Source organism: Thalassophryne amazonica, chromosome 16 (genome assembly GCF_902500255.1).
Source record: "Thalassophryne amazonica chromosome 16, fThaAma1.1, whole genome shotgun sequence".
In the NCBI taxonomy this organism is placed as follows: Eukaryota; Metazoa; Chordata; class Actinopteri; order Batrachoidiformes; family Batrachoididae; genus Thalassophryne; species Thalassophryne amazonica.
The window spans coordinates 79276214-79290021 of NC_047118.1; the positions used below are offsets into that span (position 1 = coordinate 79276214).

The 13808-nt window shown below is 44.4% G+C and overlaps 1 protein-coding gene across 1 annotated transcript in view; it reads left to right on the forward strand.

The window, feature by feature from the left end:
- Positions 1 to 508: 508 nt before the first annotated feature.
- crhr1 (corticotropin releasing hormone receptor 1) overlaps positions 509 to 13808 on the forward strand; it is a 95522-nt gene continuing 82222 nt past the window's right edge. The window contains exon 1 of the mRNA XM_034190556.1: positions 509 to 763. Coding sequence (XP_034046447.1) covers positions 740 to 763 — 24 coding nt within the window. The 5' untranslated portion in view covers positions 509 to 739. The remainder of the gene's footprint in view (positions 764 to 13808) is intronic.

Here is a 13808-nt window from a genome sequence, read left to right on the forward strand (position 1 = left end):
GTATCAGATTCGGTATCGATATCGGCAATACTGGGCCTGTATTTACTTGGTATCGGATCAATACCAAAATTCCCGGTATCACCCACCTCTACCGACAGATACACAAAGAATTGGAACATGAATCACAAGACAATCTTCATTCATTAATGTAAAAAAAAAGGAAAAAAAATGTTTGGAAATGTTAAAAAAAATCCATCCTGCACTTGATGTTGCTTTCCATCTACTAACGTGCACGCCCCGTGCGTGTGGAGGTGCAGGTACACATTTCCTACAGAACTAAAGACAGTTTCAGGTTTTCAAAAACTGACACGAAGCTGAAGCTTCGAATCCTCGCACGTGCGCATGCGTACAAACTTGTACCTGATCACATTTTCTCAGCCTTGGCCCCGCCCCTCCCTCCCTGCACCGCTTTGATTGGCTCGCGCTCTGCAGCAGTCTCACCGGCAGCGCGCGCTGTACCGGTATGTGTCCAGTCTCAGGCCGGACACGGGCCAAATAGAACTTAGTAGTTCCGAACTAATCCTCGCTACATCCCAGGTTTTTTTTTTTTTTTTTACAATATTTTTTAATTAAATTTCGGCGGTTTGTTGTGTTTAATTCGAGTGCGCTCGTGCCTCAATCTCTAGTGTGGCTCGTGCGAGGATGATCTGATCCAGACTGTGGCGTTAATCCGGATCGAACCGAACCAGAGGAGGCCGGACGCTTCACTGTGAACAGGAGGACGTGCGCGCCCGCAAGGATGGAAGGAAAACTACCGAGTCAGGTAGAAGCGCCGTACGTTCTTGTGCGTGCAGTGACGTCAGCATGCAGTCTATAAGAGCACTCGTCAGAGCGCGTGCTTCTGGTGAGCTTCCTGGCTCCTCCCCTTTACGCCCCTTCCTGATACACATGATGGTTCTTCTTCTTCTTCTTCTAATAGATTCCGGCAGGCTATACGCTGGCGTAGCATAATGCTGCCCCCCACAGGTAATAGTTAAATATCTTATGTTAGACTCTCAAATAGAGGTTGGTGGAATGGAGGAACTTAATCACAGCTTTGTCCACTAAATGCGAGTAACTGCTCTCAGAAAAAATTGACCTAACAGAAAACTCAGTCAATCCACAGTCTGACAAATCTTTAAACAATTTCCGCCTATCACTAGAATACATAGGACAGCACATTAAAACATGATGAACACTTTCCAACTGACCACACTGACACAACCCATCTGGATGTTTTCCAATCACTTTTAAATATGCTGCCAACCCACAATGCCCCAGTCTCAATCTAATCAATTTGACTTGATCCTTACGACAGGATGAGGAGAGGAGTCTCTTATTTTTAATCGAAGGCTGACACATAAAATAGTGCCTCCCTACCGACTCACTCTCCCACTGCTTTTGCCACTTCTGATCACTCAACTCTTTAAAAATACTATAACAATCAACCTTTCCCAAAGGGATATTAGCATCAACTTTATTTTTCAGAAGGGACTCTTTGGCCAATGAATCTGCGATCTCATTACCTAAAATGCCAGAGTGCCCAGGAATCCAAGTGAAGGTTACACAACAGCCAGCTGACTCAACGCGATGGAGGCAAGACAGAATCTCTAGCACGAGGTCAGGACGAGCTCCTCCCGAGGCTCTGCCCATCAAAGCTTGCAATGCAGCTGCAGAATCAGAATAAATATGACACTCAGAAGGTCTGTTACTTTGTAGCCACTCTAACGCCCACCATATGGCCAACAGTTCCGTCGAACATACAGAAGAGCAATTAGTAACACGGGTACTCTGCCTTATCTGATTATTCATAACATAAACCCAAAAGCCTGCCCTACCAGAGCTTGGATCCCTAGACCCATCTGTAAAAATGTGGCACATACTAACTGTATTCTGAGATATAAATCGATTTACTAAATTGCTGGCTACAGTCTTATTCAGCCCCAGAAGGTCCAACTCAACATCTGGTACAGGCAAAACCCAAAAAGGAATAGGAGACCACACTGGCCCTATCACCTTATTTCCCTTGACAGCCCTTTTAGCGACCTGCCGGACATCAAAAAGGAAATTAGATGTATCCTTCTTTTTAGTAAATTCATAACTCTCTTCCAATAAACACTTCGCGGATGAGTTATGCGCAAGTCCTGACAGCCTGGCCCAGTACTGAAGACCCAACTTCTCTCTCCTAATACTCAAAGGGGTCTCTCCCATTTTGACTAACAGTGCTGGGATAGGAGTAGTTCTGAAGGCACCGCTACAGATTCTTAGGGATTTTGCTCGGATCCTATCAAGCTTGAGAAGTCTGGATTTAACCGCAGCACCAAAAACAAAACAACCATAATCCAGTGATGACCTTATCATTGCTCTATAAATCATCACACATGATGGTTTCTGGTTTGCTGCAGCAATAAAGTGTCCAAAAACGAATTGGGTTGTAATTCTGAAGATGTTTTAAGTGTTTGTCAGTGTGGGGAAAGTGTGGGCGTGTCACACTATCTGTAGTTTGGTTTGAACAGGTGCAGGGAGGGTGTCGTTAATAATAATCTCTGCGTTTGATACAGAGGCCTGGTTCAATGAAGATTTGGTCTTCAGAGGCTGCAAAACGGTTCTGAAATGAGACGGTCTAGCCCACAGAGCGTTTTGGGATTGCGTTATTAGGTTATCCTGGCCGGACCCTCTGTCATCTAACAACCTTGACAACCTTGCATGCGTGAAGGTAGCGTAGTGAGCGTAACTGTTACTTAGCAATACATACTTTACTGATTTGTAATTGTACACATGGTCTGTCCCTGCTCAGTGGACACATCCAGGCATGCATTTGTTGAGCGTTAGCGTAAAGAAGCAGGGCCACATATAAACAAACAAACATTCTCACCCGCACACACACACCTACGGACAATTTAAAGTCTCCAATCCAGCTAACCTGTGTATCTCTTGAATGTGGGAGGAAGCCGGAGCACCTGGAGAGAACCCATGTAAACACGGGGCGAACACGCAAACTCTACACAGAAAGGCCACTGGTGGGAATTGAACCCCTGACCTTCTCACTGTGAGGCAACAGTGCTAACCACTAAGCCACAGTGCTGCCCTTCTCCAGTAACTCAAATAATTCAATTACAAAAAAGAATTTGCCTCGAGGCTTCATTTAATTCCTGTCACCAAAGTGTTGAATAAACACGACACTGCTGAAAATGCTGCAGTATATACTCCAGGCCTGTATGTGGTGCTGTAACACTCTCGCAAACAATGGAAAAGAAGACATGGAGCATGTGCATAACTAATGTAAGGAGCTAATCAAACCAGCAGCAGAAGCTAGAACTTTCCAAAGCTGCACAGCGAGTAAAGTAAAACCTTTTAATGCCACGGTCACATTAGCTACAAATGAGGGCGACACACAGTTGGGTTTGTCGCTTGGTGGGCGTTATGAGAAACAGATTTATACAAATCACAGATGTTCTGGAGCGTTTTCTGCCGACATGGATCATTTTGTTTGAGCAAAGACCCAGCTGACGTTACGTTGCCTGTTCACTCTGATCGGCAGTCAGAGTGTTGCGTCACTCAGTATTTGTATAATATAGACTTCAGGTCTATTTGCACTTTAAGTGAATAAAGTTTAACTATTCAAAAAATGCCTTTTCATCAACAGGGTGCACAGCGTATTTATCAGTGTGGCTTTTGCAGAAAAGCTGCATTCCACAGCCGTTTTTCACAGGCTGTGTTCACATTCACACACAGCCCAGGAAAGCTCAGAAACTCGTAATGACGTTAAAAGAAATCAATAATTAACTAGAGAAACAGAAAGGGAACACCCTAAATTTAACTAGAGACATTTCTCACGAATGCCCCGCGCACAGTACTATTTTCCATGTGAAGTGCAGTAATATGTACGTGTGCCGTAGGTATTTGGTTGAACCCTCATGTGTTTGATGTAAACTTGGATACACAGTGGAAAAATTGGAGATTGACATTATATTTATTTAGAGGATGTTGCCAACAGTGACCATAAAAAGTCGGTAGCCTTCGAACAAATGCAACTATTGGTAATTTTTTTAAAAGTAGGTCAAGGTCACTGGACTTCGAACCCATGCAAAGTACTCCGCCAAGGCATGTACCCACCAAATATGAAATTTCTGCGAGCAACAGGTGCCGAGTTACATTGCGGCGAACAAATTTCAGGTAAAGGTTTTGACAGCTGTGACCACTGGTGACCTTGAAAAGTAGGTCAAGGTCACCGGCCTTCAAACCCATGTGAAGTACTCCTCCAAGGCATGTACCCAACAAATATGAAGTTTCTGCGAGCGATAGGTGCCGAGGTACATTGCGGCGAACAAATTTCAGGTGAAGGATTTAAGTTGGTGGACCGGGTCCTTGTGTGATTTTTTTTTTATTTTTTTATCCCTATTTCTCTACGATTCAGCAGATGCATTTCAGCTGGAAGTTGAACATGCAGCCTCGCAGCCAGTTTTTTTATTAAAAATTAAAAAGCGAAACACTCAGGGCGAGTCTGAGCAAAACACAGAAGAAAGAGTGGACGTCTGCTGTTTGTCAGTGTAGCCGGGGACGGAGCTGTGACTCGCACGGTCTGACAGCCCCTCACACCGGGTAGAGAGAGAGCAGCTGGCTGCCAGGTCAGTAGTCACTCTCCACATAGAGCGGACCGTGTGTTTTATAAAATAGACAAACACACTGCTTTGCTTTAAATGCGCAGTCAGTCTAATTCAGATGATCAGCATGGACCGTCTTTCTCTTAAAAGGCTTTATTTTACTCTGTGTGTCATGTTGGAAAGGTGTAGTTATCGTTGCTAATTTGATTAGCTGTTATGCTCTAGTCTTCTGTTTTTTTCTTCTCTGGGGACGATGCAGGCCCACACACAGGCCTGGCATATGTACTGCAACATTAAATGAAGCTTCGAGGGACAGAATTTGCCTCGAACATTTTTTGTAATCGAATTATTCGAGTTACTCGACTAATTGTTTCAACCCTAGATTAAATGCTCATTCTGGACATTATACCGTGATCATAGGCACTGTGTCAGCGAGTCAGTGCGTTTCAGAGCCGGCTGAACGGCCTGTCATTGTGACGCTGAGCATCATGTGCTGTGTTTGACTGTGACATAAAATGTTTAAAACAAAATAAAATAAAAGTGACAGGTTGAATCTGCGCCCCCGCTGAGAAAGGGTGAAAATGGGGCCATCTGTGCTCTGGACTCAAAATGCGCACACACACACATACACACAGATCACTTCCTACTGGAGTGGAGTGCAGTACCAACTAAACTGGCTGGCGTGGCTGTTTTATTCATTTTATTGGAAATTTCCGAGGTGAAGTGCTGCGTAAAAGCAGCACCATGTTTTGGATTCACGTGCATAAAGAGCACCACGTTTGGTTGCTTTGCAGTGGTCGGTGGCGGTGATGCTTGTAAAGTTGTTTTTTTTTTCCCTTAAAGTAGACCTGCATTGAAATAAATGTGGTCAGATTTCAGAAAGAAATAGCTGATATGTATTTATAAGACCCTTGTGAATGCAGTAAAGTAAATCTGTAAGCCCAAATTTGTAATTCAGCGGAGAAATCTTCGTTTAAAAATGACAAATTTGCAGCTAAAATTTAGCCCTCTGTGAAAATAGTTTAATAGTCGTATCATTTCCATGACGTCAGGGACAAGACGACGCACTCCCGCCTTCAGTCCGATCCCGCATTGAAATTGATTTTATCTGTTAGTAATGTTACTTATACACGTCCTGGTTTCAACATCCAAAAGTAAGCTGCAATGAATGTGAGATACAGATCTGTGTGCTCAGATCAGCAACGACATCGACAGCGGGCGCCGTTCTTCCTCTCCCGCTCTCTGCCTTTGCTGTGCTTATTAAGTCTGCGGGCTCGTTAACGAGCTCGTTAACCGCCGACGCGGGCCACTCACACCGCCCGTGTCTGCTTTGCAGCCGGTGTTGTGTCAGATTCAGCGCACAACACCGGCATCACCTCTCTGTCTACTGAATGGAGCTGCAGCACACTTGGCACAAGTCCTGAGATTACGCTCGCTGTTTTAATGCGAAACGGCCGGTACACCTGTTGCTGCAAGGACAGACTTCTTGCGGCAAAATCCACAGCACCGCATGTCTCGGCAATCGGAGCCCCAGAGCTCCATGGACGCTGAGAGAGGTTTATATATTTTTAATGACTGGGATTCTTTGCGGGTCTCGCCTCCATATCCCGCGATGGTACCGGAGGTGAAAGACAGTAGATTTTCATTGCGACACCACTCAAGCAAACGGGTGTATGAAAAAGTCCCCCAAAATAATTTTCAAGCACAAATAAAAGAAATGTGTACTCACCAAACGTGCTGCAAGACAATATGAAGTTTTAAAAAAGTAGATCCTTCTGTATAAGACAAGAAAAAGGTGCAGATGCAAACTGACATAAATCCACAAATTACAATTGGCGCAATGCATGCTGGGAGAGGGTCTTGTCCGTGATGTCTCGGCAGCGTCCATGATGAGAGGGACAATTTGCGGAGGGCTAAATGTTAGCTGTAAATTTGTCATTTTCAAATGAAGATTTCTCCGTTGAATGACAGATGTGGGCTTGCAGATTTACTTTACTACATTCAGAAGGATCTCATGTGTAAATGTAAGTCATTTTTTGTTCAAAAAATCTGACTGCATTTTTTTCAATGCAGGTCTCCTTTAAATCTGGCACAACTGTGTAGCTATAAATGACTGTTCTCCACCCTTCCCTGTTGGCCAATCAGATATTTGCACCAAATGTCACCAGCAGCTTTACCAGCTCTAGGTTCCTGTCAATGAGGGACTTGTGGAGCGCCGTCTGTCCTTCTGGGTTGAAGGAATTGATGTTGAATTCACAGCTTGTCATGTTCTGCAGCAACGAGTGCACCTCCTTGGTGTTGCCTTTCTTCACCGCTTCTTGGAAAACCCTCTGCGATGCATCGACACGTCCGCCTGGCTCATGATTGTAGTTTGGCTGGAAGGTGTTGGAGAAAGTAATCCTGCCTATGCCCTGAAGCTGATAATAATCATCTTCCCTTGTCAAGTGTCTCTGCTCAATACCACAGGTGGGTTAAGAGCAGTCTTTGATATCTTTAATATGATGCGAGCACGACACCCAGCAGTGTGACCCTGCAGGTCTTCAAAAGAGTGGACCACAGCCCCCCCGCTTGCTTTCCACTCAGACCTTGGGTGCCGCGACATTTTCCAATACATGAGGTGCCATGTATCTGCAAATTTCTGCCCGGCTCTCGGGTTCCAATTGTCTGTTCATTGAGCACAGATTTTCTGAAAAATGAACTGAATTGTTGCTGAAAATGTGTGCTGAAAAGTTAGCTGCTTCAGCATCCAGAGGCTGTGAAACGGCAGCTCAGCGTGCAGCTGGAGAAAACAGCCGAACAGAGATTTTGTTTGCTGAAAGGGAGAAAAATCTCCATTAAAGTCCTGCGCGTGAGTGTCGATGATGATACATTTAGAAATTTACGGTTTTACAGTTGAAAGGCTTCGTGTTTCCAAAATGTTTGTAGTTTGCGCAGCATGAAAAAAGTGAGAGAGAAAGAAAAAGAGGGAGAGAGAAAAAGAGAGAGACAGATGAAGAGAGAAAGCAAGCGAGAAAGAGCACGAGAGAGAGAGAAAGCAAATGAGAGACAGAAAGAGAGGGAGAGAGAGAACTTTATTTTTAATTTTTACTCTTAACACTCGGTAAACATGTTTCCCATGTTAGTAAAGCTCCACTGAATTTGAAAATTGAGAAGGAGGGACAGACAGAGAGAGAGGGAGAGACATACAGACAGAGAGAGAGTGCTGCCTTTTCTCTATAAGTGTATAAAAGTCTATTAAAAAAAATAAAAGTGTTATGGTTAGAGGTCTGGATGGGATCGGACCAGTTGAGGCTATGGATCCAAATGCTGGGATAAAGGAACAGAATGGGTTGTGAACAAAAATATATTTATTTACAAGAAGGAAAATAATAATGCAGCGCTGGGGGGCTTGCAGAATGGAGAGTCAGCCCATTCATAGCGGTGGAAAATAGGGAGCTGCAGGTTCCTGAGCCAGTCTTGCAAATGAACAGAGAACATAAGAGGTTCAGAGCCAGGGACCCGGTGGGACACACAGAGCAGAGACCAAGAACTAGGAGAACGGAGGACAGAGATGGTGAGTGACTGCACTTGTAACACAGGATGCCTTTAACAGTTCACAGTTCACAGAAGGCTTGAAACAGAAATGTTCACAGTCCTGGAAATAATGTTCTCCGTTTAGGAAATAAGGGTGCTGTTTAGGAACTGGTCACAGTTCATGAATTATCTTCAGAGGCCAGAGGTCAAGTGCTGCTTGTCTTGTGATGCAGTTCCAATTAAGCAGGACTTGACTTTAGAAACGACTTGGAAAGTTCTTAGTGGTTCAGTGACAGAGCTCATACAGTTCTTGGAGAACAGTTCTTTGAAATAGTTCTTGGTACTAGTTGTTGGAACAGTTCTTGAAAAAAGTTCAGAAATACAGTTCTTGGAAACAACCCTTCGAATTAGCAGCTTTAGGAAAACAGCTCTTGGAATGAGTTCTTGGAATTAGCTTTTAGTCATGCACAATCAAACAGGTTCTCACAGACAAGCGGGAACTTAGCTGAACGTTGGCAGAGCTAAGTGCTCTGAGAGCCGGAGAGTTCCACGGTGACGTGGTGCAGATAGTGGTGGAGCTGGGAGCAGATGCGACATGGAAGCCGTGCAGGAGAGTGGCTGAAACATCAGCGCTCTAATTCGGAAAGTAGAGTTGGCCAGGTTACTTGGAAACCGTTTTTTGTCATGCACAGTCACAGGCAGGAATGCGTGACAGCGGAATTCCACAGAACCTGAGGTCTTAGCTGAAGTGTGGCAGAACCGTGCGCTCTGGAGCAGAGAGCCGTGGATTTCCCAAGTGATGTGGTGCAGATAGGGCCCGCTGGTAGCAATGGAGCCAGGAGTTGATACAGTGTGGAAGCCGCGCCTGATAGTGTCTGGGAGTCACGGATTGCTCTTGCTGGGGCCCATACTTAGACTTGGAATAGGAAGACTCTGGCTTCTTGGAGAGAAATCTGGCTCATGGCATGGAGAGGAGATGAGAGGAGCCGCTTCATGGAAGGGAGATGGAGATGAAATCTGGCTTCATGGCATGGAGTGCAGATGAAGAATCCAGCACAGAATGAGCTAAAAGCCTGGGTTTTTGTAACGTGCTGCTGATGAGCCTCTATGCACGGTAGGTGTGCGGGCAGCGGCTCTGCAGCGCCCCTGGGAGGGAAAACAGACGAACAACACACAAAAAGGACAGACAGGGCAAGGACCGAGACAAACCATGACAAAAAAGTACTTAATTCTTTCACCAAAACATCACTAGCTTTCATCTTAGATACACTTCGGCAAATTAGAGTTAAACTTTCAGGTCTCCTTTTTGAGAAAATCCTCATATAAAATCACAATAATCATAATAATATTCAAGCAATCAGAGCTCTGGTATCGGATTGGGAAAGTATCAGTATCAGCAGATATCCAGATTCAGGTATCAGGATCGGATCGGAAGTGAAAAATTGTGGATTGGTGCATCCCCAGCTTTTCTGAGACAGGCTGTCTTCACCCAAAGCGATCAAATGGATTAATGGGATTATTAACCATCAGATGACAAGGTAAAACCTCTTAAATCATCCTAAAGTCAGTTTTATGCATAAACTAGGCAATAATTGGTGACGCTTTGAAGTAATGGAGGAGCAGTGAACGCAACAGCTAGCAGCTCGTGTAGCTGTTGCGCTGTGATCGCTTCTTCCGTCTTTTATTATGAAATAATGCTGAATTTATGTGGAAATGATTGTTGTACAAAAGCTTCAGATATCTGTCGCTGAGTTAGATTGATTGACTGGTGTGCCGTTTTAAGGAGAAAACGAGGTGATAATCTGTGAAACTGTGGCTGATGAAGGCAGGGCAGAACATTTTTAGGGGGAGCCGTTTGGTCCTGCGACACCGGCATTGTGGGGTTTGTGCTGTGTTGTTTTTATTCCTTGTCGTTTTAATTTTATTCTGTTTTTATTTTTCGTGGGGCAAGGTTTATGTCCGCATTCGACCTGCACTCTGGGTAGTCACCTCGATTCGTGTGCTGCTGCATTTCGAATTGTGCAAATCATTCGAGCTGGCTTTGTACCACGTTCTACAGTAGGTATTCATACATGGCTGTACAAATGTCTGTCCCATATGAATGCAGCTTGAATTCTGTTTGTTTTTCCAATTCATGATGCTCTAGTGTGACAGGCCCTTAGGAGCAGCAAAAAAAAACACCTCTGTGTTGGAAAACCATTCAGAAGATTCAGACGGCTTTCGGTCAAGTGAGTATCCGAGAAATTGTGTAACAGCTGGACATGCCCCAACATGTCCTGTGAGACTTCCAAGACGGAGGTGTTTTTTTTGCTACGCGTCCTGAGCTGCTTCATGCCGATGCGCGAAATCCTCCGCACGTCTTTCATTACAAAATCTCCTGTAACAGTGGAATGTGCCGCAAAAGTGCTATGTCCATCTCTGTTGCCATTTCTGTGGTAGTCACATGATGTCCCGGATCAACACAGCATTCAGTTTAGAAATGATCTGGTCGATCCAGCCTGTCGAATGGCTGCTCGGGGCGCCGCGCGCCCTCCGCCGCTGTGGGCCGTCTTTAAAAGGTTTTAACAGTCCATAATCTGCGTGACACCGACAGAATCTTTACCAGTATCCAACTGAATCTATCGAATGGTTTCCAACTGCCTGTCTCTAACAGTTTCTGAAAAAAATTTCATGGAGCAAAGCGGCAGTCTCTCAGCAAGTTCTCAGACAAAAGAAATCCGACGGGAGGGGTGGACCAGTGCTCACTCAAAGCCTGCCCACAGGCGAATGACGCAACAGACAGGCGTGGAAAACCTCACGCATGCGCTCGAAGGTTCAAGCTTGGCTGACGTAATCACACGTGATTCAAATCCATATAGTTTTTGAAAAAAATAAAAAGGTACAATACTTTTTGGACAGACCTCGTATTTGCTCATTTTGAAATGGATGCCTGCAACACGTTTCAAAAAAGCTGGGACAGTGGTATGTTTACCACTGTGTTACATCACCTTTCCTTCTGACAACACTCAATAAGCGTTTGGGAACTGAGGACACTAATTGTTGAAGCTTTGTAGGTGGAATTCTTTCCCATTCTTGCTTGATGTACGACTTCATTTGTTCAACAGTCCGGGGTCTCTGTTGTCGTATTTTGTGCTTCATAATGCACCACACATTTTCAGTGGGTGACAGGTCTGGACTGCAGGCAGGTCAGTCTAGTACCTGCACTCTTTTACTATGAAGCCACGCTGTTGTACCACGTGCAGAATGTGACTTGGCATTGTCTTGCTGAAATAAGCAGGGACGTCCCTGAAAAAGATGTTGCTTGGATGGCAGCAACTTACACAACTTAAGGTATGCTCCCCATACCATCACAGATGCTCGCTTTTGAACTTTCCGCTGGCAACAGTCTGGATGGTCTTTTTCCGCTTTTGTCCGGTGGACACGATGTCCATGATTTCCAAAAACAATTTGAAATGTGGACTCATCAGACCACAGCACACTTTTCCACTTTACGTCTGTCCATTTCAAATGAGTTCGGGTCCAGAGAAGGTGGCGACATTTCTGGATGTTGTTGATGTATGGCTTTTGCTTTGCATGCTAGAGTTTTAACTTGTAGATGTAGCGACGAACTGTGTTAACTGACAATGGTTTTCTGAAGTGTTCCTGAGGCCATGCGGTAAGATCCTTTACACAGTGATGTTGGTTTTTAACCCTCTGGGGCCGACACCGTCGTATACGACGGCTAAGACCAAGCTTTACTAAATCATAAATAACTTTTTAATGATATGAGATAGAAACTTACTTTTTTTCTGCTGAAAAGTTAACTCTGCAGACTTTCAAGACAAGCCATCGCCATCTTTGTACTCCTCATAGAAGCTGTGTGATGACGTGCGCAATGTGAGTGTTCAATTGGAATTGGTTCACTGTCACATGGTTTTCCAAAATCCAATCGTAGGGCGGATTCACCTCATGTGAAAAGATTGTTTTCAGGAGTGATATGTTACTAGTTGGCCAGTTTGAATAGCCCCCTGGATGCTCCAATGAGTACATACTACTGGGCTCCAAATGCGCCCTGCGCCATTACGCACAGTGATCAGTGAAGCAGACGGAGAGCCTCTGATGACAATCTCACATGTTCAAACAAAGAGTGTGTAACTATCAGGATTGCTCCACTAGTTTGCATGTGAATGTTACTGGATTACTCTGTTGCTTTCTCTGCGTAAAGCACTGTTTACCATATGAATGGACAACAAAACGCATAGACCATTTTTTATATATCAGGGGTGGGCAATCATGTGCCATAAAGGGCCAAGACACTACAGGTTTTCCATGCAACCAATCGCCTCAGCAGGTGATTTCATTAAAGATCAGGTGTTTCAGCAGGTGATTTCATTGATAACCAGGTGTTTATGTTCAGAGCAGAAGCTCATCAGCAACCCACCTGCTGAGGTGATTGGTTACACAGAAAACCTGCAGTGTCTCGGCCCTTGACGCCCACCCCTGGTATATATTGTTCAAAATGTGCATTTGTGTTTATTGTTTGAACCTTTTTGTTGTACAGTCTTTCACACAAGACCTCAAATTACCTTTATAAAGTGTCAAAACAGTTCTTTATTATAGTTTGCTGTGTGTTTTGAATAAATGTGTGTGGAAATTTTTTTTTTGCTTTATTTTTTCCTTGCCTATTTTTGATTGTAAACCTTTATTACACTTATAAACACAACAAAAACATATATATTCTGAAAGCACAAGTTGTCCTGAAAAAAAAGAGACAGAGCTTGATTGTGGGATGCAGGGAGAGCTTTTAACAGCAATAATAAAACATACGAGGTCTATTAGATAATAAACCGACCCTTTTATTTTTTTTTAACTATATGGATTTGAATGACGTGCGATTACACCAATCATGCTTGAACCCTCGTGCGCATGTGTGAGTTTTTTCACGCGTGTCGGTGACGTCATTTCCATGTGGGCAGGCCTTGAGTGAGATGTGGTCTCGCCCTCTCGGCTGAATTCCTTTGTTTCACACGCTGCTCGAGACGGCGCGCGTTGCTTTATCAAAATTTTTTCTGGACCTGTGAGGAATATCCGAGTGGACACTATTCGAGAAATTAAGCTGGTTTTTGGTGAAAAGTTTAACGGCTGATGAGATATTATGGGGTGTTTCTGTCGGTGTAAGGACTTCCCACAGAGCAGGACGTTGTGCAGCGCTTCCAGTCGCCGTCGTCGGCCTGTTTCGACCTGAAAACATCCTAATTTAAGACTTAATTCACCCAGGACGTCGTGAGAGAACAGAGAAGATTCAGAAGAGGCCGGCATGAGGACTTTATGCGGACATTCCACTGTTTAAGGACATTTTTTAATGAAAGACGTGCGCGTTTCCGTGACGACTCGGCAAATCTGTGTGCGCCGCGACAGGAAAAACACCGTGTTGAAAACCATTTGTAAAATTCAGGCGGCTTTTGATGGCTTTCAACAAGTGAGTAACTGAGAAATTGTTTAACAGCTTGGGCATGTTCCAACTTGCCCGTTAAGGTTTTCAACTGAGGTGTTTTTCCTGTCGCGACCCCCCGCGGTCGGGTCCGGTCAGACGTGCGACTCTGCCCGCACGTTCTTTCATTACAAAATGTCCGTTAACAATGGAATGTCCGAATAAACTCCTCATGCCGACTTCTTCTGAAAGTTCTCTGTTCTCTGACGACTTCCTGGATCAACAGAGCCTGAAATGTGGAA